This window comes from Eriocheir sinensis, chromosome 7 (assembly GCF_024679095.1).
Source record: "Eriocheir sinensis breed Jianghai 21 chromosome 7, ASM2467909v1, whole genome shotgun sequence".
Lineage (NCBI taxonomy): Eukaryota > Metazoa > Arthropoda > Malacostraca > Decapoda > Varunidae > Eriocheir > Eriocheir sinensis.
The window spans coordinates 25,929,387-25,956,886 of record NC_066515.1 but is presented as its reverse complement, the minus strand read 5'-3'; the positions used below and the strand labels follow the sequence as shown (position 1 = coordinate 25,956,886).

The 27,500-nt window shown below is 43.4% G+C and overlaps 2 protein-coding genes across 2 annotated transcripts in view; one reads left to right on the top strand and one right to left on the bottom strand.

The window, feature by feature from the left end:
- Positions 1-9,610, bottom strand: part of LOC126995184 (uncharacterized) — a 17,638-nt gene extending 8,028 nt beyond the window's left edge. Inside the window, exon 1 of the mRNA XM_050854488.1 lies at positions 9,444-9,610. Within this exon, the coding sequence (XP_050710445.1) occupies positions 9,444-9,610 (167 nt within the window). The remainder of the gene's footprint in view (positions 1-9,443) is intronic.
- The window catches only part of LOC126995183 (doublesex- and mab-3-related transcription factor B1-like), a 159,940-nt gene continuing 141,944 nt past the window's right edge, over positions 9,505-27,500 (top strand). Inside the window, 1 exon segment of the mRNA XM_050854487.1 lies at positions 9,505-9,653. The gene's annotated coding sequence lies outside the window, so the exon portion shown is untranslated.

Here is a 27,500-nt window from a genome sequence, read left to right as displayed (position 1 = left end):
CCTCTCGTTACGGTCAAAGTGATGGTGAGTTACAATGGCCATTTCCGGCGTCAGTTTAAGGGCACACACTTCGCCCAGTGCATTATCGCGTCTCTGCCCTCCTGTTATCACCAGGGGGACTATTTACAACTACTATTATCGCCCTTCTCAACGGAGCGAGGAAGGCGACAATCTTTTCGTCGTTGTCCTTTTTGTCTGTCGGCTATCAAGTATCTCGATCATGAACAGACCTATAGAGGCACCACACACACATTCTCAGGCGACTACCTCGAAGTGATTAACTTTTGCGAGCACTCTGATAAAAAAAAAATGCCTGAATGACGACGAGTAAAGAAACCAGAACTATCTGAATGACCTTGGCCGACCGAATGCAAAAACCCGCTTGTGCTTTGAAGGCTGTCCATGAGGGCGTCCAGAGGGAACATGAAGTGGCTGGGAGGTGGTCCAGCCAGACTAATCATTTTCTATGTGGGTAACCGGAGGGGTCTTTGCCTTCGAGGGGGAGCGGCCCGTGCCTTGAGTGCTTATAGATTCTTGGTATAGATTCTTTAACTTTTTCTTGTGGGAGCAGTGCTTGTGGGTATTGTTCTGCTTTTTTGTTTTGTAATTCAACTGCCTTCTTTTTACGTCATGAAAAGGACAAACACTGAGTCATCCCTTTTCCGGTAAAACACGATGAACGCTTTCCTATATGGCGGCCGATGCGTGTTCTATTGTTGTTGTTTTTTCTACGTCTGATCATATGGATATTTTTTCGGGTAGGGAGTGGGGGGGCAGGAAGGGTTAAGAAATAAATCGATCAGCGTTTAGATAATGCTTTTTTTTTTCATGGAGCGCAAAACTCTGATGTGTGGCTCAATTCTCTCTCTCTCTCTCTCTCTCTCTCTCTCTCTCTCTCTCTCTCTCTCTCTCTCTCTCTCTCTCTCTCTCTCTCTCTCTCTCTCTCTCTCTCTCTCTCTCTCTCTCTCTCTCATCCGGGGTATATGTCATTCTGCAGACGCGGCTTTTTCCTCTTTGTCTCGCTTCTCATCGGCTCGGAGGCCAACACTCATCGCACTCCCCTCCTGACATGACCCGCCCATTAGATCAGAGGAAAAGAGATGAAGTTCAGTCGATCGTGAAGTTTGCTCTTTTGTCTCTCCGGTTTCAGTCACTTACGTATATATGAAGAGAGGAACATATACTCTCTCTCTCTCTCTCTCTCTCTCTCTCTCTCTCTCTCTCTCTCTCTCTCTCTCTCTCTCTCTCTCTCTCTCTCTCACACACACACACACACACACCAATGATTATAATGTTCACCTGTGACCTTCTGTTTATTCTTCATTCTTTTCATACCTTAATCAACCTTTGGTAGAAGAGGTTCTTTTCGTGTCGTTGGGTTGAATCAGTTTTGAAATATTCATAAACTGTTGATTCTGTGCTGATTATACCAATTCTTAGTATATCTATGGCATACCTGTATATCTATCTCTATATCTCTCTATATATCTGTATCTCTATGAATGTATCGATTATATGCTGACTTTACGAACCCGGTGCTCACAATACCATATTATAAAGTTCCCAATTCTGAGCTAACTTTAAATCATGGTATCTCATCAGGCCTCCATCGCCTTCCCTTCCGTCCTGCTTTCTTTTCTTTTCACACCACAGGAGGAAGGCCAAAGACAAGATATAATAGGAGGGAACATATAGCCCCAGAAACCTTTGTTTCGGTGAGGAAGAGAAGGTGAGGTTTAGAGGAGGAGAGGTGGTGTTACACAGCCTGCGTTAAGTGGAACAGCGTTTAGCGGGCTTTTTTGTTGACTTTTTGTTTTGTGCCCTCTGAGCTGTCTCCCTTGCTGTAAAGAAAAAAAAAGGAAGAGTAACTCTTTGATAAGCGAACAGCTGCAACATCTGGAGACATACCACATAAAGAGAATGACAATCCAGTAAATAATTTTTTCTCAGTATAAGTATTCCGTCGGTGGCAAACACTTGTCTGCCACACTCCATTCCTCAAGTGTTTGTGTTGACGTGCAAAGGTTTCTATTTGGCAAAGGCACAGTGGAGAGCTACCGTGGAAACCGGAGGGTAACCAGGACACCAACAACACCACTGAGAACTGACGATAATTATATCTCTAATTCCTCCAAAGCGTCTTGCTGAGGATGGACACTTTTGTGCGCGAGTAATTAGGAAAAAAACAAGCATTAGTATTTCCCTTCCTCTAGCAAGGCGTATGGCCAGCAAGCCTCGCCAATTAGCCGACATCGCTTACTGAAAGCAGGAAAGAGAGGTCATTTACGTTATTAGTTGTGATATGAGAACGAATTGCTTTGACTTGTGTGTATATACCCCATGATCTCTCTCTCTCTCTCTCTCTCTCTCTCTCTCTCTCTCTCTCTCTCTCTCTCTCTCTCTCTCTCTCTCTCTCTCTCTCTCTCTCTCTCTCCAACCACTTTTATTACTCAAGTTGTCATAACGCGATTAACTTCCATGCAAATCAGATTAACACGCGTTCGAGCACACACACACACACACACACATAGGCCCGTAGGCCTATAGCTTGATAAAATTAAACTGATCACTGGTGTTATTATAACAGTCTGTTATCCATTTTAAAAGGGAAAATATAAGCTCATTTCAGTTGCATGAAATAAGCTTTCAGAGTGCCTAGAATGCAGGAAATGCATCCTTTTTCCAAAAAAGTTTTGGGGCCGCATGCCCCAGACCCCCCTAGCATGTGTTAATGCCTCCGGCATTCGCGCCATCAGGTCCACCGTCAGCCCAAGTAACCCACCCAAAGTTTACCCAGCCTACGGGCCTGAGTCACACACATATATTCCTGTGTCTGTAAGACCGTGAAGGCGATAATAGGTGTTGGTAGCATTTACCATTTTTTTAATTACTCCTATGTAAAAATTGTCTATACTTGTCCTATTTAAAGTTGATGAATTGCTTGCTCGAGGTGGAGGAGTAAAAAATATACAAGTTAAAAGAAAAACTACTGAAAGTGATGTGGAAACTTATCGATTGCCTTGGCCTCTTTGTGGATACTGAACAGAAAGTGAGAAATAAATAAAAAATATAAAGCTAAACAATTTTCCTTTGCATTGACAAAATATATAAAACTTCGATTAAAAGAAAACATAAATAATAATAATAATAATAATAATAATAATAATAATGATAATAATAATAATAATAACAACAATAACAATAACAATAATAATAATAATAATAATAATAATATATAATAATAAATATAATAATAATAGTTTTATTTCGCCCAGCGGCATATATAAAAATAAAAAAACAGGACAAGAAAACGAACGAGATGTGTGTGTGTGTGTGTGTGTGTGTGTGTGTTGACGCCATCCATTTGATTGTTATCTCACCAAATACGTTTACATGTTATTGAAGTCTTGCTGTTTTCTTCCAAGCTCAAGTTGTTAATGCAAAAACGATCATCTTAAAACTCACTTAACCGTTACTTCGCTGCCACAGAAAAGAATTAATTGTTCCCGCGCGCATATCACCAAATGCTTTCATCTCCCGCAGGTCATTGACGCGCCCGACGAGTAGATTGTATCACTGGAGCAGGCAGACTCGTTATGAGCCAACAAACCTTATAGTGGGCTACTCTTCTGTGCTTCCATACCTCCAACTCTTCTTCCTCCTCCTTCTCCTCCTCATCATCATCCTTTTTCACCTCTCGAAATTTGGGTCTAGGGGAGAGTCGTTATTTTCTCACATCGGAATAGTTTTCATCCTCCCCCTTCTCTCTCTCTCTCTCTCTCTCTCTCTCTCTCTCTCTCTCTCTCTCTCTCTCTCTCTCTCTCTCTCTCTCTCTCTCTCTCTCTCTCTCTCTCTCTCTCTCTCTCTCTCTCTCTCTCTCTCTCTCTCTCTCTCTCTCTCTCTCTCTGCTTCTTCACTAATGCTGTCGTTCGAGATTGGAATAGATTGCCGTCATCAGTGGTACAGTGTAACTCGATTGCATTGTTTAAGAATAATCTTGACCGCTATCTCCTCCATCTCATTGTTCACTAAGTCAGTTTCAACGCCATGGTGGCCGCACAACAACTGTCACTTAGGCTTAGGACAGACCACCTAGTTTGGGGCTTAGGGCCTGCGTGGTCTGGTTATCTATGTAATTCCATGTAATTATCTCTCTCTCTCTCTCTCTCTCTCTCTCTCTCTCTCTCTCTCTCTCTCTCTCTCTCTCTCTCTCTCTCTCTCTCTCTCTCTCTCTCTCTCTCTCTCTCATCTTTCATCTTCTCTCCATTATTCTTATCTCCCCCATGAAGCAGCATCACCAGGTAAACCTGCGTACACTTCGTGATGGTGATGCTACCGACGATGGGAGATAAGATAAACGCCGCGCCGCCTCCATCACCAATCCCAGCATGACAAGAAGATGAAGGGAGAAGGATGAAGGTAGGTGGAGGAGGTGAAGTAGGGAATACAAGGTAACAGGTATGTACCTTTATGGAAACAGGTGAGTGTTGATGGTGGTGGTGGTAGTGGTGGTGATGATGATGATGATGATGAAAGAATAAATACGAAGCAAATGCACAGAATATAAGTAAAATGATGTTGAATTGGTAATATATTTCTCCTTAATTTTCATTAATGTCTTTAAGGTTTGGAAGTGATACGCTTAATACTCATAATCAGCGATCTTGTATATTAACAAAACAGCTATTTGCGACTTTACTAATATTTTTAAACTCATCATTGACTATAATTGACGGTATTTGTTATTGCTGCCTGCATAGTATTGCTGCTGACGACCGTCTACTATGCGTAGGATAGCATGCATGAGACAGTGTCCGCGAAATCGAACACGCCGTGTGACAGCAGGTTGCCAGCGCACGATAATGCTCACTCTAAACTTGGGTGAACCGACTATAGAGGTTTTGCAGCTGATGTCATTAGTGGGGGTGCGGGGGTAGCGCGAGCCTGCACGGCCATCTTGGTGGTCAGTGGTGGTGGTCACTTATCAAAGCAAACCTTGGTGGGGGCTGCACAAGTGCTCTGTGTGTTCGCCATGCGATACGTATGCTGTGCGGTTGGATGTTCTAACCGACATGGGAGAGATGCTGTGTCAATTTATAGATTTCCAGCGAATCCAAAAGAGCGGGGGAAGTGGATAACAGCTGTGAGAAGGGAAAATTGGCGGCCGGCTGCTTCATCTCGACTCTGCAGTGCTCATTTTGTCAGAGGTAAATATTAGAGGCAAGAATGATCAGATTATTACATGAGGTAACTCATATTTAGGTATTGCCCCGGGTCTCCTAGCTTATTGTGTGGCGGGGGACTACTCCGGAACGGGATTTACATGAGCTGGCGGAGGTAAACACGCAAGGCGGCGCTCAAGCAGGGGAAGAAAATAGAAGAGAAAATTCAGTAGAGGCAAAATGCACAGAGGGACAGAGTTCAGTGCCGGGTGGAGTATATAAGTGTACGCAGTGAAGTGACCAAGAGTGCGTAGTGTAAGGTGACTTGCCGTCACCTGCCCTCACCTGTCGTCACTTGCCCTCTCCTGTTTGCCTGCCTGTGCTGCCTACCTGGGCCTACCTGGGCATCACTGGTCAGCAACAGGAGATCGGCCAGGCAGAGGGACAGCCAGTCAACCGACCAGCCAGACAGTCAGCCAACCAACCAATCAGCCAGTCAACCAGCCAGCCACCCAACCAATTAGCCAGTCAGTCAACCACCCAGTCAGTCATCCAGTCAACCAGTCAGCCATCCATTTGGTCACTTAGACAGACAGTCAGTTTACCAATCAGCCAGCCAATCAACCCACCAGGCAACCAGTCAGCCAGCCAGCTAGAAAGCCAGTCTACCAGTCAGCCAGCCAGCTAGAAAGCCAGTCTACCAGTCAGCCAGACAGCCAGTCTATTGGTTGTATACCCAGTCAGTCAGTCTATCAACCAGCCAGGCTACCCACCAGGCAGCCAGTCACCCAACCAGCCAGACAGACAGGCAGTCTACCATCCACCTCAAGGCTCTTGAAGGCCTTGAGCGACTGCCCTGTAAACAGCTTGCTCTTGCTGTTCACCAGATAGCTATATATATCATAGTAACCGATGTTGGGCAGGTCGTTTGAGGACGAGCAGACTCGGAGTGTTTCCCTAATAAATAAGGGTCTATACCTCCAAAAGCACTGATTTTTTCGATGTATCTTAGCTTCGCAGCATTCTCAAACGATCTCGCGTAATCACTTAACACAAATGATGCTGAAGGTCCTGCCAATTGCCCGCGGGTAGTGACTTAGGAATGAGGCACACGTGGTGCGTCTGCTCACTCTGCTGGGGAGGTGACCACCAGCGGGCTTGCAGACGACGCACAAGGTGCAGACGACGCTATTTCGTGACGTCACTGCAAAACCTCTATAGTGAAACAGACTACAGAAACTTACGGTTTATGAGCTTGTCCACTATTGCGTATGAGATGTTGAGCTTAGCCTGTCACCACTAGCTTAGAGTTGATTTATTTAAGAAAAAAAAATATATATATATATATATATTTATATATATATATATATATATTTATATATATATATATATATATATATATATATATATATATATATATATATATATATATATATATATATATATATATATATATATATATATATATATATATATATATATATATATATATATATATATATATATATATATATATATATATAAAAGACAGAGAAATACACTTTTGGCCTATCGATTCTTAAAGGAAATTAAAAGCAAATGGCATAATATATGAAAAAAGACACTCACAAACCGCCAATCCAGCGGTCTTGTTAGGCTGCTACGCTGCCTACTCTGCCCGGGAAATCTTTCTGACCAATTCTAGTTGGGCTGCAGACCCCCCCCCCAGCCAATTAGGCCTGTATGCCTATGCCCTCAGCAGTGGATTTTTGCATTTGTAAATATTTCCATTATTATTATTATTATTATTATTATTATTATTATTATTATTATTATTATTATTATTATTATTATTGTTATTGTTGTTATTATTATTATTATTATTATTATTATTATTATTATTATTGTCATTCAATTATTATTATTTTTACTATTATTACTATTTCTTAGCATTGCCATTATGTCTGCAATGTATGTATTTCATCCACATAATTTATGTGTATTTTCAGCTCCAGGGCATGAATTTTTCCCCTAATAATCCGTTTTATTATGATTATTATTATTATTAAATAATGATAATTATAATAATCATAACAATAACAATAATAATAATAACGATAAAATAATAATAATAATAATAATAATAATAATAATAATAATAATAATAATAATAATAATAATAATAATAATAATAGACATAATAACAATAAATAACAACAGCAACAACAACAAAAACAAACACACACAACACAGATATCAGATATAAAGCAAATATATCAAGGCTACAAAGACTGTACACACACACGAATAAAAAAATTCCTCCAACCCCCCCCCCTCTCTCTCTCTCTCTCTCTCTCTCTCTCTCTCTCTCTCTCTCTCTCTCTCTCTCTCTCTCTCTCTCTCTCTCTCATAGCTTAGCGAGAGGACACTAAGAAGGATTGAAGCGGGAAAGAAGAAAAATATCTCCGAGGGACTTGAAACACAACCCAGCACACACCCCATGCAGCAAACTACACCCACACCTAAATAACAAGAAAAATAACTTTACATAACACACCATAATACCACGACTTAGCTGGCAGTAATGCAGAGAATACACGAATAAAATACGCGCAATAGACAGTCATACTCATTATACTCTTCCCCATTACCAGCTGCGTTGAAAGTGTGTGACCGTGAGGGGTGAAGCGTCACTTGAAACGAAGAGCTGTAATTTTTCCTCATTGGAGAGACACACAACGACAGGCCAATAGGCAGAGGCAGGCAGGCAGGCAGGCAGGGAAAGATTGTTAGGCTATATAGGAGCAGGCTGTCTTGAAAGTGATACAGCTTAATGTATGGGAGGCAAAACAGAAAGGTGGTTTGCATAAGACATGCGGAAAAGCAGACAAACACACGGACGGAGGCAGGCAGGCAAGCAGGCAGGGAAAGATTGAAAGTGATACAGCTTAATGTATGGGAGGCAAAACAGAAAGGTGGTTTGCATAAGACATACGGAAAAGCAGACAAACACACGGACGGAGGCAGGCAGGCAAGCAGGCAGGGAAAGATTGTTAGGCTATATAGGAGCAGGCTGTCTTGAAAGTGATACAGCTTAAACTATGGTAGACAAGATAGAAATGTGGTTTGCATAAGACACACGCAAAAGCAGACAAACCCACGGACAGAAAGGCGGACAGGAAGGGAGAGATTGTGAGGCTAAATGGGAACAGCTTGTCTTGAAAGTGATACAGCGTAAGATAGATTCAAGATAGCGATGGGGTTGGTAGAAGAGACGCATGCAGAGAGAGAGAGAGAGAATGTCAAGGAGTAGCGTGTGACATACCACTGAAGGGCAGACTTGGCAAGTGAGGAGTGGAGAAGAAGGCGGAGAAGCGAATTTCTGATAGTGAAGTCTGTGAAGGAAAAAGAAATAATACGAGAGAGAGAGAGAGAGAGAGAGAGAGAGAGAGAGAGAGAGAGACAGACAGCGCTACAGAGACAGGGAATGTTGGGGCAGATCATGGTTCCGGCCCTCAGTCAAGGTCTAACTCTTGTGGCGGCAACATGCAGCTGGTCCGGGGTTGCTCCTTCCCTTACTGAACCACCACAGGCACACACAGACAACGGTAAGTGAGTATTCCTCCCCACTCGCCTATCCCTCATGGTCACCACTATCAGGACGAGAAACTGGGCCCACTATACCCTCCCCTATTCCCCTTACCCAGCAACAGAGTAATTTTATGACCGTCCGTACAAGCAGGCAGCAACGCATGCACTTTTGTAAGCATGAGGTGCCACTCTCGCCAGTAGCCAGCCAGCAGCCACCTCGCTCCGCCTGATAAGCAAGACGTGTATTGTTTTGACTCCAGACGGATGGGGAAGGTGATAGCGGTGATGGAAACGATGGTGCAGTGGCAAGAGGGGGGGATGTGGGGGTAGGTGGTGGGTGGTGCATGGTGATGATGGGGGTGGTGAGGGTGTTGCATTTTGGGTAAGGGTAATGATAGGATGTTGGTCGTGGTGAGGGATGGTGCAGACGGGAGGGGGGTCGTGCATGCGAACTATGGTAGACTGTGATTAGTGGTGTTGCATTCTTAGTGATAATGATAATGATTGTGAATACCGTCATGGTGGCATTAGTGGGGGCTGCAGGCGAGAGGAGGAGAGGTGGGTGAGAGGTGGAGGGCCGTGCATGCAGTGGACAGTGAGGGATGTTGCATTCTGGGCAGGGAGGGAGAGAAAGCCAGCCAGCCAGCCAGCCAGCCCTCCCGCCGCGGCCAGCCCCGGCCCGACCCGAGGTAGCAAGTAGTATGCACATACCTCCTCGCTTGTCGCCTCGCGCTCACGCAATCGTCCCCGTTGCCAGCCGCCGCCGCGCCGTGCATGCAGACGGACGGCCCGACGGCCCCACGCTCCCTCCACATGGGGAGGTCGCCACACCGCAACCCAGCCAGCTTAGGTCCACGTGCTTGATCTCGCTGCCGCATACCGTCCTGCGACCTTCCGTCTGCCTGCCCCTGCTGAGATTGCGTGAGTTACAAAGGGAACATTATTACTAACAGTTATATTAGATTGCCTCTCAGTCCGGCGATCATCCTGCCGCCATTCCCTGAGCTGCCTGTTGAGACTGAGAGCGCTAGGAGAATATTACATTAGAAAATCGTATGGAGGGTCGAGTCAGGAAGGGGAAGGGGAAAGATAAAGTTGGGAGCATACGCTGCGCTTAGCCTCGGTGCTTATCAACGTCATATTAGCCCTGAGCCTATAATGGGTGAGACGTACCCATTACCTACTCCAGGAAACATGGCCAGTGGGACATCTGGGTTAGGGGAAGCGCTCATAAAATAAATTTTATATCAAAACTAATTCTTAGATCATATTCAAAGAGATTCTCAGCACTGTTTAGCCAATTAATTCCGAAGAGTTAAGCTGGCAGGGCCTGAGGGGCAACTGAGATCCACTAAAATGTATTTTATTATAAAATGTTTAATTTTACAGTCAGTGCAGACATATTCGCGTAACACACATACTAAATACTTACTGTTATTGTGTTGCATAAGAATGGTATCAGAAAGTCACATGACTTGTATTACAGTACCACTTGAACAGAAATGTGAGCACCACTTATTGAGGTGGACTGAGAACCTCCGCATTAGAAGGTCGTTTGGAGGTCAGGACTAAAGTATAAGAAAGGAAGTGCTCATTAAATTATCCTGAACACTGTGTTGCAAAGTCGTACGGAAACTAGAGAAAGGGAGTAACACGGGAAGCCCTCATTACAGGAGAGAGAGAGAGAGAGAGAGAGAGAGAGAGAGAGAGAGAGAGAGAGAGAGAGAGAGAGAGAGAGAGAGAGAGAGAGAGAGATTTTTTTTTCGTGGTCGTGTATATAGAAGGAATCATTAGTGGCGTTACTTAAGACATAATAAATTAGATAGCGGAGGAGAGCTGCGTGGAGAGTCCAGCTGAAGCGATGTATTACTAACGCCGCGGCGGCCAAGAATGCACTAAATCATTAACGGATGACTTTTAGAAGAGTTACGTCGAGGTAAATTAAATCAGATATAAGAGAGTTCAGCCGAATGTGTAGCATATGTGATGTACTACTAAGGACGCGGTGGGCAGGAATAATAAATCAGATCCCGCAGAGTTTTGTCGAGAGCATCTGGCAGGAATTTTGAGATGTACTTCTAAGAAAGAGTGGCAGCGAATATACTCTTTGGGTCGTATTCTAAATCATTTCATCGCCCAAGTACGCATATTTGACAAGGCTTTCGTATGAGTTGTGGGCTTTTCCAGGGGTAGTTTTATGACCCTGGTGGTAGTTTGAGCCTTCTGTACTATGAATGCAGCGAATTAGAGTCGTATTTTAAAACATTTCATCGCCTAAGTACGCATATTTGACCAGGCTTTCGTATGAGTTGTGGACTTTACCAGGGGTAGTTTTATGACCCTGGTGGTAGTTTGAGCCTTCTTCTGTACCATGAATCTGAAGAACCACTCATTAGAACCCGATTGACCCCCTCTTTGACCTTTAGAAATAGCTGATATGAGAAGCGAACGTGTCTTATATTACCGACATTGGTCTCTCGTTGTATAGTTGGCGATGTACTACTGATAAGAGTGGAGCGGCAGCTTACCGATATACTTCCAAGAAAGGAGTTAGGGAATACTCTTAGCGTCTAGTGTAGTCAGCGATATACTACTAAAAACAGAGAAGCGGGGAATGTTATCATCTGCTTATTGTGTAGTTGGCTATGTTATATTGGCGGGGAATACATGTAGCTTTTTCTTGTACTAGTTGGCGATGTACTACTATGAACAAAGTAACAAGGAATACTCTTATCTTCATATTATATAGTTGGCGATGTATTAAGGCGGGGAATTCTTTTAGTTCCTTATTGTATATAATTAGCGATGTAGTACTTAGAAAGGAGTGGCCGGAAGGAATGTTAAGTTTGTATGTTCTGTAGTACTCAAGATGATGTACTATTGCGGAATGTCTTGCAGTATTTGTAACGTGGACGGCGTAGCTGAGAATACCTATGTTCGTATGTCTTGCAGTACTCTGGGTTATGTACTACTGCAAACGGAGTGACTAGGAATACTTAATTAACGTCGGGGTCTTGCAGTAGTCTAGGTTATGTATTACTGCAAACGGAGTGACTAGGAATACTTAATTAACGTCGGGGTCTTGCAGTAGTCTAGGTTATGTATTACTGCAAACGGAGTGACTAGGAATACTTAATTAACGTCGGGGTCTTGCAGTACTCTAGGTTATGTATTACTGCAAACGGAGTGACTAGGAATACTTAATTAACGTCGGGGTCTTGCAGTACTCTAGGTTATGTATTACTGCAAACGGAGTGCCTAGGAATACTTAATTAACGTCGGGGTCTTGCAGTACTCTAGGTTATGTATTACTGCAAACAGAGTGACTAGGAATACTTAATTAACGTCGGGGTCTTCCAGTACTCTGGGTTATGTACTACTGCAAACAGAGTGACTAGGAATACTTAATTAACGTCGGGGTCTTGCAGTACTCTAGGTTATGTATTACTGCAAACAGAGTGACTAGGAATACTTAATTAACGTCAGGGTCTTGCAGTACTCTAGGTTATGTATTACTGCAAACGGAGTGACTAGGAATACTTAACCTCGGGAGTCTTGCAGTACTCTAGGATTAGGACTTTGGTGATATACAGATGCGAACAGAGTGGCTAAGATTTTTTTTTCTTTATTGGGGGGATCTGCTGCCTGTATAGCGCCTGTAGGCTTTCTTGAGGGGTCTATTGGACGACCCTAGCCCGTTAGTAGCGAGGAATACTCTGAAATAAGTTCGAATATCCTCTAGCACTGTAGGCGATGTGCAACTGCGGGCGAAATGGCTTGGAATACTTAAGTTCACATGTCTTGTAGTATTGTATCAAGACGCCTCTCCACCCGAAATTGACCTCTCTTTTGGCTACTCTTTACTTTTTACTTCTGTGGGAGCGGCGAGTAGCGGGCTTTTTTTTTTTTACTCTTTTTGTTGCCCTTGAACCGTATCCTTTGATGTAAAAAAAAAAAGTGAACCTAAAGGAACACTCATTAGAGCTCGATTAACCTTCTTTTTGGCCTTTTGAAATAGTTGGTGTGAGGGGCGGGAGCATCTGACAATACCAACCTTACCCCCCCCCCCCCACACCCACACCCACTGCTATACCACGATCGGGAGGGTTACTGATGGTTTTTTTTTTTTTTTTTTATAGCTAAGGAGACAGTTCAAGGGCGTAAAGAAAAATATATATAAAAAAAGCCCGCTACTCACTGCTCCTGAATAGAGATCAAAGGAGTGTCCAAAAAGAGAGGTCAATTTCGGGAGGGTTACCGATAAGACAGCTACACTATAAATAAGCTTGAGGAAGGTCAGGTTATAAGTTGAGATCATCACGGTGAAGGATGAGTCTTGGCGGGGAATGGGGACGCACTTAGGAGAGTTTACTTAACTTACTTTTGTGTGCGTGCGATAGATTATTCCTGACACCCGATATGTAAGATTGAAAATATATAACTTCTCTTCGGCTCCAAGTCTTACATTTGCTCTTCATTCCTTTTTTCTTATCCGCTTGATTCCCATCGTTAATTATCTTTTTCTTCCTGTGTTAGATGCTATATTTTCTTCCATTGTACTTTTGTCTTGTTTTTTATTTTATTTTCCTTCTTTTCCTTTTCTTTATCCACGCGCCATTCCATTTTTCTTTCTTCTTTCCTTCCTTTCTTTCCTTTCTCTTCCGTCAATTCTTCTTCTTTTCCTCTTCTTTATCCACGCGCCATCCCATTTTTCTTTCTTCCTTAATTCCTTCCTTTCTTTCCTTTCTCTTCCGTTAATTCTTCTTCTTTTCCTCTTCTTTATCCACGCGCCATCCCATTTTTCTTTCTTCCTTAATTCCTTCCTTTCTTTACTCTCTCTTCCATCAATTCTTCTTCTTTTCCTCTTCTTTATCCACGCGCCATCCCATTTTTCTTTCTTCCTTAATTCCTTCCTTTCTTTACTCTCTCTTCCATCAATTCTTCTTCTTTTCCTCTTCTTTATCCACGCGCCATCCCATTTTTCTTTCTTCTTTCCTTCCTTTCTTTCCTTTCTCTTCCGTCAATTCTTCTTCTTTTCCTCTTCTTTATCCACGCGCCATTCCATTTTTCTTTCTTCTTTCCTTCCTTTCTTTCCTTTCTCTTCCGTCAATTCTTCTTCTTTTCCTTTTCTTTATCCACGCGCCATCCCATTTTTCTTCCTTAATTCCTTCCTTTCTTTACTCTCTCTTCCGTCAATTCTTCTTCTTTTCCTCTTCTTTATCCACGCGCCATCCCATTTTTCTTTCTTCTTTCCTTCCTTTCTTTACTCTCTCTTCCGTCAATTCTTCTTCTTTTCCTCTTCTTTATCCACGCGCCATCCCATTTTTCTTTCTTCTTTCCTTCCTTTCTTTCCTTTCTCTTCCGTCAATTCTTCTTCTTTTCCTCTTCTTTATCCACGCACCATCCCATTTTTCTTTCTTCTTTCCTTCCTTTCTTTCCTTTCTCTTCCGTCAGTTCTTCTTATTTTCCTCTTCTTTATCCACGCGCCATCCCATTTTTCTTTCTTCCTTAATTCCTTCCTTTCTTTACTCTCTCTTCCATCAATTCTTCTTCTTTTCCTCTTCTTTATCCACGCGCCATCCCATTTTTCTTTCTTCCTTAATTCCTTCCTTTCTTTACTCTCTCTTCCATCAATTCTTCTTCTTTTCCTCTTCTTTATCCACGCGCCATCCCATTTTTCTTTCTTCCTTAATTCCTTCCTTTCTTTCCTTTCTCTTCCGTCAAATCTTCCCTTCGTTCTTTTGTCTTGTCTTTTGTTTTCTTTTCCTTGTCTTTATTCACGCGCCATTCCATTTTTCTTTCTCCTTTCCTTCCTTTCTTTCCTTTGTCTTCCGTCAATCTAAGTTCCTTTATCGTCTCTTACCTCCAACCCTCCCTCTTCTCCGTTCCTGTCTTTTGCCCCGGTCCACCCTCCGCCTAACCCTTCTTTCCTTCCTTTCTTTCCCTTCTCTTCCGTCAATTTTAGTTCCTTCACCGTCTCTTACCTCCAACCCTCCCTCTTCTCCGTTCCTGTCTTTTGCCCCGGTCCACCCTCCCCCTAACCCTTCCTTCCTTCCTTCTTTTCCTCCTAAACGCCCTCTCCCCTTGCCTCCCGCTACCACATAAAGGTGTCCTCTCATTCCTCTGATCACCACGGCACCTCTCGGCTCCTTCATGCCCTCGTCGCCTGCAGCACACACAGGTACAGGGTAAAGGGCTGGCGCGTGCCTATATAGCTCCGGGCCACCAGTTCTTACCCACCGCATCACCGCAGGCTTTGCTAACGGGATATCTCGTGGCTTCTGGTTACGTGTGTTTTTTCATATAAAGATTGCCCTGAAAACAACAACAACGACCCTTTGTGGCGTTCTTAAGCGACAATGGATATGTAGCTGCCTTGGATTTCGACAGTTTGTATAATGGAGTCTTGAGTTTGTGACAGTCCTTTTTTGTGTGGTTGAATATGCCGGAGAACGAAACACAATTGTCTATATTATTATCATTAGGTTATCATTATTATTATTATTATTATTATTACTATTACCATTATTATCATCATCATTATTATTATTATTATTATCATTATCATCATTATTATTGCTGCACAGCGTTTGAATCTATATTGCCGCGTATGGATATGGAGCAAAAATCACTGTTTGCATTTTAAGCCTTCTCTGAAAACCTCTTCTCCGTTATAAGAATGATAAATAGTCATTCTGTAGGTAGAAAATAATGGCTTTCAACGCATCACTCAGAGTTCGAAATTAGTGCCACAGTTTGATGTGACACAAGTTGATGCTCTAGCTCTGTACGGCTTTGCAAAATCAATGGTCTGCTCTCTTGCCCTCTTAGACACCATAACCTTAATCTTTCCAGTATTCACCTTGAGCTTTCTCCTCTTACATACCCTTTCAAACTCATCTACTATTTCTGCAGTGTCCCCTCAATCTCTGTCAACAATACCGGATGATCAATACCGTTCAATACCGTTCAACATACAACAACAATACAATTCAACAATACCGTTCGCATCAAGACTGCTCTGCGTAACATCTCCCCCGTCGCAGCGGTGATAACGAGCGACGATACTATAGGGAGGGAACTGTGCCTCCCACCCACGACACAACGCGACAAGTCTGGAACTATAGGGAACTGTGACTCCCACCCACGACACAACGCAACAAGTCTGGAACTATAGGGAACTGTGCCTCCCACCCACGACACAACGCAACAAGTCTGGAACTATAGGGAACTGTGCCTCCCACCCACGACACAACGCGACAAGTCTGGAACTATAGGGAACAGTGACTCCCACCCACGACACAACGCAACAAGTCTGGAACTATAGGAAACTGTGCCTCCCACCCACGACACAACACAACAAGTCTGGAGTCACATCCAGATATCACAAATTTTACTGCCTGCATGAAAACGGTTCCGCAGACCACAACAAAAACTAATTGAGACATTCATTTGACGTAATTTAAGATGTAACTGTGGTTTTCGTCATATGACAGCGCTGAACAAGGCATTAGTGGTTGGTTGCGCTCACCACACTGATATTTTTTAGCAAGAGGCAACGTGACTCATAATTTTGTAATACTGTAAAAGACAATGTATAGCTAAGGGATAGATTTTGTTCTGATTATGCGTAGTCACAACTGAAAAATGCAAAACATCTATATTTCCGTCATTTTTACGGCCCGGGTGTGTGTGTGTGTGTGTGTGTGTGTGTGTGTGTGTGTGTGTGTGTGTGTGTGTGAGTCATGCCCGAAACGTAGAATAACTCCACCTTTCGTCTATCTGTTTCGCTACGATCAATCAATAACGTGTGATCGCCGTCAGTATTAATAACACGCTACAGTCGTATTTCTTGTAGTCAGTAATAACAACAACAACAACAAAACATGATCAAAATTCCGTGCAGCAAGATGAATTTTTAAGTCATAAATAAAACAGAAATAAAATAGAAAATAAAAATAAAATAGAAATAAATAGAAATATAGAAAAATAGAAAAATAGAAATAACGTGACACGAGAATCAGGTAAAAACAAACAGGTGAGACAGCGGCGGCGGCGGCGGCGGCGGCGTTGTTGAGTGTCCCGCAACAATCCAGCGTCAGCGCTACTTCAAAATTCCATTACCGGCAAAAGCAATCTGCGGCTTAATGGAAAAATACAAGCTCTTTATTTCTCTCACTATCTATCTATCCATCTATTTATCTATCAAGACACCTCTCCTCCTGAAATTGACCTCTCTCTTGGCCGCTCATAACTTTTGTCTCTGTAGGAACACCGATTAGCGGGCTTTTATTTTTTTTTACATCTTTTTTTGTTGTTTTGTAGCTGTAATAAAAAAATAAAAAATATATCTATCTATCTCACTATGGAGGAGGTAGGCCAGTCAAGTGATACATAAACCAAGAAAACAAGAAATTGAAATACCAGCACCTTGTAGCCCAAATATAACAAATGAATAAGCAGAAGCCGCTGAGAGACAGAAATCAATGTTATGTCTGTGTGTGTGTGTGTGTGTGTGTGTGATGCTCCCTCATTTAGCAACATAGACTTCAATTTCAACCATTTTTTAACCTCTTGACGGTACTATATGAGCCGTGTGCCTCGTCTTCCACCACCTGATGTCTTGGTTAACTGTGTGTGAAGACTGAAGAAGTGGTGACCCGGATGAGTTGTCTAAATGCTGGGGCGCAACCGTACCATTAAGGGAACCGTGCAATAATTAAATAGTGCAGGGAGAGGAATTTCTTGAAGTTTGCGTACATGTGGTGGAAGAATAGCGAAAGGTAAAGTGCACACAACATCAGTGTCTCCACCGTATTCCACATTTCAGAGGGCAGAAAAAAAACAATTATAGTAGGGGTGGTAGTACTATTATTATTATTAGTAGTAGTAGTAGTAGTAGTAGTAGTAGTAGTAGTAGTAGTAGTAGTAGTAGTAATGATAATAATGATAATAATGATAATAATAATAATAATAATAATAATAATAATAATAATAATAATAATAATAATAATAATAATAATAATAATAATAATGATAATAAAACTAATAATAATAGTATTCATATGATTATAAAAGCATACTTGGTTTCATCCAGACCACACGAAAGGCAGCGAACGTCACTCAATTATAAAACAATATAAAAAAAATAGCTTCCTAAAGAATGCCGCACGTGACTTTCTGGAAGCACTCGAAGCCTTTGTTTGAGGCGATCAATAGCCACTCAGCGAACTGCAACTCTTGAAAACCCATGAGCAGGAATGTGTGTTTGCCAATTAATCTACGTGATGAGGGAGGTACTGCAACCCCCCCCCCCCCAGCGTTAAATATAAAAACCATGAAAACGCCACAGAAAAAAAAATCATGATTCAAAGTATATATGACCTAAACAAATTATGTGTGTAAATAAAATGTGTGTGTGTGTGTGTGTGTGTGTGTGTGTGTGTGTGTGTGTGTGTGTGTGTGTGTGTGTGTGTGTGTGTGTGTGTGTTTGTCATTACGTTGATATTTAAGAGAAAACATATACAGCATAAAGTAAACATTTTTTCACGATAAAATAACTGTTGGTACAAACGTTTAGTGTTGGTGCAAAAGCTTCCTGTTGGTGAAACGTTTGTATGGGTGCAAACGTTTAGTGTTGGTGTAAAGGTTAAGTGTTGGTGCAAAGGGTTAGTGTTGGTGCAAACGTTTAGTGTTGGTGCAAACGTTTAGTGTTGGTGCAAACGTTTAGTGTTGGTGCAAAGGGTTAGTGTTGGTGCAAACGTTTAGTGTTGGTGCAAACGTTTAGTGTGAGTGCAAAGGGTTAGTGTGAGTGCAAACGTTTAGTGTTGGTTGCAAATGTTTAAATGTTTGTACAAATATTCACTTGTGTTGGTGCAAAAGTTTACTGTTGGCGTTGGTGCAAACGTTTACTGTTGGTGAAGAGGTTTAGTGTTGGTTGCAAACGTCTAATGTTTGTAAAAATATCCACTGTTGTGTTGGTGCAGAAGTTTACTGTTGGTGTTGGTGTAGACATTGATGTTATTACGAGGCGGCGCGTCCGGGTTTGTTCCGTGTATTGTCAGTTGTCTCGTCTTGTTATTAACTGAGACAAGGGGCTGTCGGTGCGCCTGAGGACTGGTTCGGCGGGTCATTGTTATCAGCCGAGGCGAGCGGCCGTTATCTTTTTGCCACACCTGCCGCGGTAATCTTTTTTTTTTCTTTATAGTTTACAAAAAGGTATGTAATTAGTTTCCATTATTCGAATTTTGATTTGTAGGGTTACGGAAGTTGAGATGCACTCTACATAATTTTGATTGTGACCCGTATAGTGTCTCGAAAAGTCTATTAAATTTTGATGTTATGTCTGTTTAATACACACACGACACAATGCTGTTTTTTTTTTTTTTTTTTTTTTTTTTACAGAATAGGAGACAGTTCAAGGGCGTGAAAAAAAAGGAAAACAATAATGAAAAAAAAAAGCCCGCTACTTACTGCTCCTGAATAGAGTACAGAGGAGTGGCCAAAAGAGAGGTCAATTTCGGGAGGAAAAAAGGGAAAAGGGAGGGGTAGTGTTAACAGTCTAATCATCGAGCTTGTCATCTGAAGTAGACTGTAGATGACAAGCCAACCCAAGTTATGTTTTGTCCAGCAGGCGGCTCTGGTGGCTTTCTTTAAGGACCTGGCTGGGCGATTTCAGGACATTAGTGGCGAGTGCGGGATTTTTCATTCTTTATCGGTAGCATCGCGATAAATGTCCCGTGAGCTTTTCCTTTTCTTGAATCAGCATTCCGGGTCAGAGGTGCTTCATTAGCATAAAAATCGAGATACGTCAGATTATAGACTTTTTTTTTTTTAACCAAGGGGACAGCTCAAGGGCACACAAAAAAAGAAAACAATAAAAAAAAGCCCGCTACTCGCTGCTCCCAAAAAAGAATCAAAAGAGGTGGCCGAAAGAAAGGTCAATTTCGGGAGGAGAGGTGTCCTGATACCCTCCTTTTGAAAGAGTTCAAGTCGTAGGCAGGAGGAAATACAGATGAAGGAAGATTGTTCCAGAGTTTACCAGCGTGAGGGATGAAAGAGTGAAGATGCTGGTTAACTCTTGCATAGGGGGTTTGGACAGTATAGGGATGAGCATGAGTAGAAAGTCGTGTGCAGCGGGGCCGCGGGAGGGGGGGAGGCATGCAGTTAGCAAGTTCAGAAGAGCAGTCAGCGTGGAAATATCGATAGAAGATAGAAAGAGAGGCAACATCGCGGCGGAATTTAAGAGGTAGAAGACTATCAGTAGAAGGAGGAGAGCTGATGAGACGAAGAGCCTTAGACTCCACTCTGTCCAGAAGAGCTGTGTGAGTGGAGCCTCCCCACACGTGAGATGCATACTCCTTACTGATAACCATTTCGGTGAAACATATTGGTTGGTATTTTAAGACACTTTCGCTTCCCACATTAACAATTTCTAAAGGTTAAAGAGGTTAAAGAGTGTTTCCTTAGGTTTACGGTACAGAAGAAGGGTCACACTAACACCAGGGTCATAAAACTACTATTGGAAATGCCCACAACTCCTACGAAAGCCTTGTCAAATATGTGTTCTTGGGCAGCGAAATGTCTTGTAATACGGCCCTATATATATCTTTACATTTTTGCGAGGGAAAAATTAATACAAAAATAGCCCTCAAAAGGCAGACTAGCATGTTCTATATTTTTAAGTGTACAGGACAGCTTCATTCCGCAGGTTGACTCGTGGAAATACTGGTAACTTGCCTCAACCGCTGGCTTCGTAGGGCACCGCAGTATTTTCGTTTAGTGACGCTGAGTTGTATGTTAGGCGCTGCCCCTGACAGGCGTCGCTGAAGGCAAGGAGGCTTTGTGTGTGTGTGTGTGTGTGTGTGTGTGTGTGTGTGTGTGTGTGTGATATCTTTTGTTGGTCTGGAGGTTAATAAATATAGTAAAATTGATTCTCTCTCTCTCTCTCTCTCTCTCTCTCTCTCTCTCTCTCTCTCTCTCTCTCTCTCTCTCTCTCTCTCTCTCTCTCTCTCTCTCTCTCTCTCTCTCTCTCTCTCTCTCTCTCTCACACACACACACACACACACACACACCATTCTTATCTTTCTCCAGTCCACCCTTTCTCCCTCCCTCCCTCCCTCCTTTCCTACCCTGCCTCCCTATTGCACTTTTTACCTCTTCAGCCTACCCGTTCTCCCTCCCTGCTTCCCTGCCTCTTAACCTCACATCCTCACCCTCCTCCTCCCTGTCACCTAACCAACTCCCCGCTCTACCTCCCTGCCTCCCTTTTCTGCCCTCTGAGCCACGCCATGTCCAGCTAGTTAATGTGGCAGGAGACGGCCGGGGAAGGTAAGATGCAGGCAGGTATGCAAACAGGTGGGTCGGCAGGATGTTTTGGTCTTTTACTGCCTACCCTTGTCCCCGCCAGCCCAGCCATCAGACGAGCCCCTTCGAGTTACAAGGCCTCAAGCGCCAATTTGAAGAAGCTAGGAAGGTTTTATATGGACTGTTGCTCATTTGAACGTTCTAAGTTATTACTGTGTAGTTGTGTTGTGATGGCTAGGGAACTGTTGATTGGGGATTTGGTTCCTCTAAACGCCGTATGGTTTTAAGAAGCAAGGAAACTACTGACCGAATTTTGTCGTGTTTGTACATCATTAGACTTCGGCTCATCTAAACATCCTAAGACTTCGGCTCATCTAGACATCCTAAGACTTCGGTTCATCTAGACATCCTAAGACTTCGGCTCATCTAGACATCCTAAGACTTCGGCTCATCTAGACATCCTAAGACTTCGACTCCGCTAAAGATTCTAAGACTTCATCTTTTCTAAACAACCTAAGACTTCGCCTCATCTAAACATCCTAAACAACATCCTCATTAAACATCCAAAGACTTCAAATCGCTTAAACATCCTAATGGCTGTAGTTACGTAAGGCTTTTGTTTTGGCTCATCTTATAATCATAACACCTCAACTCAACTTCCCCCAAGACAAACAGACAGAGAGCGCTTGATCAAACCTGTTCTGTTACACAATTACTACTTTCGCCTACTAGCTTCACTCAGACGTGGCTGCCGGGGGTCGTCCTGTTATGAAATGGAGTCTTCTTAGGAACCTGTTGTCTAATCCTGAGGCCTCCACACACACACACCAGACTGACAGACGGACATAAGGGGCGAAAAAGAGAGTATGTTTGAAGAGTTTAAAGTCAGCTCGATATATTTATTTCCTTGCGTATATAATTGTGTTTAACAGTGACACTAAAAAGACGGAAGGTGAATTGATTGCCGTGTTTAATTAATCTCGTGTTTGATGAAGAGAAGCGTCAACAAGTCCTTGGGGTGGACAGACCGTCGACTTGCTTCTCTGCGTGCGTGGTGCTGGAGGGGCTCAGAGGGTCGTATTTTAAAACATTTCGTCGCCCAAGTTCACATATTTGACATGGCTTTCGTAGGAGCTGTAGGCCTTTCCAGGGGTAGTTTTATGACCCTGGTGGTAGTTTAACCCTTCTTCTGTGCCATGAACCTTAAAAAAACACTCATGAAAAACAGATTGATCCCATCTTTGACCTTTAGAAATAGTTGATGTGAGAAGCGACGGTGTCTTAAAATACGGCCCTAAGACACTCGATCGGAGAACCTGTTGCTTGCTGGCCTGGCGGAGTCTCTCGCTCTCCCGTGGTGGCGCTTGCAGCCTTCTGACTCTAATACCAAGACGCCCTCGTGGGAAAGCCCTCAACCTCCGCACCGACATTCCCTCCAAAACGTTAAATTGGACAAGGTGGTGCGAGTGTGTGTGGCGGGGCTCGAAGGCGGGGCAGTGTGATGAGGTTGATGGTTGGGTGGTTGTTATGTTGCAAGCAGGTGTTGGGGGTGTGTTCCCATTACCTGGAGTGGGGGAGGGGCCGGCGGGGGTAGAACTAGAAGAACAACAGGAGGAGGAAGAGGTAATAATAAGTAGGAAAAATGAACAAAGTGGATGAGGAGAATAATGATGAAGATAAGGAGGAGGAGGAGGAGAGGAAGATGAGAAGAGGAAGAAGGACAAGAATAAAGACAAGGAGGCAGATACAAAGAACAGAGGGAAGGAGAGGACGAGGACGAGGTCGAGGGGGAAGCGAGCTGGTGTGTGTGTGTGTGTGTGTGTGTGTGTGTGTGTGTGTGTGTGTGTGTGTGTGTGTGTGAGGGGGGGAGGGGGATGTTGATGTAGGCTTGAACACCGGGATAAGGAAGGAGGAAGAGGAAGAGGAAGAGGAGGAGGAGGAGGAGGAGCAGGAGGAGGTAAATGAAGAATAAAAATAAATCAGCAAATAATAGTGAGCAGTTTAACTAGAGAGAGAGAGAGAGAGAGAGAGAGAGAGAGAGAGAGAGAGAGAGAGAGAGAGAGAGAGAGAGAGAGAGAGAGACAAATAAGTACGTCGATAGATTAATAAGTAAATAAATAAATAAATAATTGAATAAAAATGAAGGAAAAATGAGAGGAAGAGGAAGAGGAGGCGGCTGAGTGAAGAGTTGTCAATAATAGAATGAGGTGGTGGAAGAGGAAGAGGAAGAGGAGGAGGAAGAGGAGTGAGTGAAGGGATGTCGATACTGGAATGGGGTTGTGAGGGAGGAGGAGGAGGAGGAGGAAGAGGAGGAAGATCAAGAGGAAGAGGAAGAAGAAGAAAGGTTGAGGAAGATGATGGTGATGATTATAATGATGATGATGATGAGGAGGAAGAAGACAAGAAGAGGAAGAAGAGGAAGAAGAAAGGTTGAGGAAGATGATGGTGATGATTATAATATGACGAGGAGGAGGAGGAGGAGGAGGAGGAGGAGGAGGAGGAGGAAGACAAGGAGAACAATGAAAACAAAGAGGAGGAGAAGGAGGAGGAGGAGGAAGGTAGACAGGAAGAGGAAGAAAACAAGAGGAAAACGAGGAAAAATTGATGATGGTGATGATTATAATGACGATGAGAAGGAGGAGGAAGAGGATGAAGACAAGGAGAACAATGAAAACAAAGAGGAGGAGGAGAAGGAGAAGGAAGAGGAGGAGGAGGAGGAGGAGGAGGAGGAGGGGGTTAAAACAAAAGATATTTAAATACGCGGGACTTCACCTAATTACTTTCCCCGGGATCAAAGAATTCTCGTCACCTTGTACGCTGCGCCCATCAATCACTCATAAACGTCACAAAATTTCTATAATCATCAAATTGACGTCTTCCTTCAGTATACATTTCCTGCCTGCTTGTGGGTCTGTGTGTGTGTGTCTTTTTACGCCTTCATATTGGTCTGCATATCTTCCATTTCCTGTTTTTCTCTGCCTGTCCTTGTATTTTTTTTATTACAACAAAGGAAGACAGCTCAAGGGCACAATAAAAGGAAACAATAATTAAAAAAAAGGCCGGTACTCGCTGCTCCTAAAAACAAAAAAGAATCAAAAGAGGTGGCCGAAAGAGGGGTCAATTTCGGGAGGAGAGGTGTGTCAGTCTTTCTGTGTGTGTGTGTGTGTGTGTGTGTGTGTGTGTGTGTGTGTGTGTGTGTGTGTGTCTGTCTGTCACTGTCTCTATCCATTTATTATATATATTCACCCACGTTTCTGTCTATTTTTATGTCTGTCTGTCTTTGTCAATGTCTCTTTATATTTTCTGTCGTATTTTTCCATTTTTCTATCTGTTTTTGTCTCTCCTTCATTCTCTTTATCTATTGTATTTATCTATCTATTTATTTCTATCTATTTATCCACGTGTAACATCAGCTGCAGCGCAATAACTCAATGGGATGAGAAAGAAACATGTAAAGAATGGCTCAATTTTTCCTGCTAACTTAATATGTGTTTGGCGTCGCTTTCAGCCGGGGGCGGAGGTCAGGGGAAAATGTTTAAGAGGAAATTCAATCGCTGGAACTTAACGGCTGGAATCCTGTCTGTGTCTGAAGAAATACTCCTGCTAGTGTTGGAGACGGTCGGGAATGAGCAAGGGGGAAGAGAGAGACGAGGGGGCCATCTACCCTCCTTTCCCTTCCCTTCTTCTCTGGGCCATTTTCATCAGTACCACCATCATCATCGTCACTATCTTCTTCATGGTAGTGTTGGAGACGGTCGGGAATGTGCAAGGGGGAAGGAGAGAGACGAGGGGGCCATCTATACCCTCCTTTTCCTTTCTTTTCTGTGCCATTTTCATCATTACCATCATCATCATCGTCATCACCCTTCTTCATGCGTGTTGGAGACGGTCGGGGATGAGCAAGGGGGAAGGAGAGAGACGAGGGGGCCATCTATACCCTCCTTTTCCTTTCTTTTCTGTGCCATTTTCATCATTACCATCATCATCATCGTCACTATCTTCTTCATGGTAGTGTTGGAGACGGTCGGGAATGAGCAAGGGGGAAGGAGAGAGACGAGGGGGCCATCTATACCCTCCTTTTCCTTCCCTTCTTCTGTGCCATTTTCATCATTGCCATCATCATCATCGTCACTATCTTCTTCATGGTAGTGTTGGAGACGGTCGGGGATGAGCAAGGGGGAAGGAGAGAGACGAGGGGGCCATCTATACCCTCCTTTCCCTTCCCTTCTTTCCTCTCCTTTTCTTTCCTTTCATTACTATCATCATCATCATCATTATCTTCTTCATTTTTTCTATTCTTATCCTCGTACCATTCCTTCTCCTCCTTTTGTCTCTCCTTATAATCATCTTATTCTTTCTCTTCCTCCTCCTCGTTTTCCATCTCCTCCTTATCATCGAGATCGTCGCCATCATCCTTCCTGTTTCCCCTCCTCCTACAAATTAGCATTATCATTATTTTCCTCTTCTTTCTCTTATCTTTCCCTTTCCCCTCCTCTTTCTCAGCCAAGAGGTCTGTTGCTGTTTGCTTTTCCTTTCCTTTGTACTCCTCCAATGCGCCTCCTCCTCCTCCTCCTCCTCCTCCTCCTCCAAAGAGCAAATCATCATTCCCTTTTTCTCTCGAGGCAAGTAATGGTGCTAATCGTCTGCTCGCATGTGCTCATAACTCCGCGCCGGTATGAGCCATTTCCCATTGGCCTGCCTGAAGCCGAGCAAATGATCTAGTCTCTCTTGACGGGCTAATGATGCGATCGATCTGATTAGTAGTTCAAGTGTGCAGCGGCTCTGAATATGGCTCCAGGAATTATGAAGTGTTGGAGGCGAGTACAAATTAACAAGCAAAACGTCTATCACTTCACAATTCGCCGTTGCCAGATTGTCGTACTCAGAGCAAAGTAGTTACCGGTTTCTGACGCCTAACTATTGCCAAGAAACATCAGGAATTAACTATTTTAACGATAATTATAAGTAAATATCCTTATTGCGGTCCACGAGACAGTTTTTGCGTCGGAAGTCGGTAAATATAAGAGGCTGAATAAGACAATCCGGCAACGTTGCTTCACATCATCAATAAAACATTAGGGGCCGAATTACTAAAGATTTCCTCGCCCAAGTTCACTATTTGACAAGACTTTTCGTATGAGTTTTGGGCATTTCCAGGAGTAGTTTTATGGCCCTGGTGGTAGTTTGACCCTTCCTCTGTGCCGTGAACCTAAAGAAACACCCATTAGAACCCGATTGATCCCCTTTAGAAATAGCTGATGTGAGAACCGAAAGTGACTAACAATACCAATCTAGAACACTCGAGCTGTGGATGAAAAATGGAACTCGTTACATTTTCGTTGTTCAGCTTGTAATGCTTTGTAATAATAAGTGGATGAACACACAGCCTTCCCAAACGAATGAAGCGAAAGAAAAGCGCACACTGGCCAGTCAGTCCACATGGGGCAGCTCTTGTAAGCCCAGAACACCCCCTGGACTCTCTACTAAGGGAAGTGATGCCTCAGCGACCTGCATGTGTCTTTTGTCGCCGCTAAAGGGTCTATTACACTGGGCAAATTTTCCGTGGATCTTCAGTCAAACCACGATTTCCGCTGGCGTGGTTCTCATATTTCCGTGGTTTTCTGACGTGTCCACGATCTTCCAAAGCTACGGTAGATTTCACCGAAGGACGACGGTATTACTCACCATCATCAGCAGCAGCAATAACAAGAAACAAATGAGAACCACGCTAGCGGAAATCGTGGTTTGACTGAAGATCCACGGAAAATTTGCCCCTGCAGTGTAAAACCCCCTTAAGCCTTCTTCAGCCATAACCACGGCCGCCAATACCTTCAGTACCGTCTCCACAAACACCACCACCATAAGACCCTCGCCACAGCAACACCCATCAGACCGCAGCCACAACCACCACACCCATAGCCACCACAGCCCCCCCTCCCCAGAGATGTTCACGGCGGGCAGGTCAGGCGCCCAACACCACTCGTGCGGCGTAATGCAATCAACACTTTTACGAAGCCTTCTCGACCCAGCAACAGCCGCGGCGAGCAGAATGACTGATTGTTGACGAGGAGGCCCAGACTGCGAGGGACGTGTGTGTGTGTGTGTGTGTGTGTGTGTGTGTGTGTGCCATTGGTTTTCCGTGAGAGGACATTTGCTTGCCGACTCAGATTCACGCGGACGACGGATAATTAAAAAAAAAAAAAAAGTAAAATAAATTAAATATGTATAAATAAATGATGACTGGAATGTCCCTCCCCTTCCCATCCCTTTCCTTCTCTTCCCATCCCTTCCCTTCTCTTCCCTTCACTTCCCATCTTTTCCCTTCCCTTCCCTTCCCTTCTCTTCCCATCCCTTTCCTTCTCTTCCCATCCCTTCCCTTCTCTTCCCTTCACTTCCCATCTTTTCCCTTCCCTTCCCTTCCTTTCTCTTCCTCATCCCTTTCCTTCTCTTCCCATCCCTTCC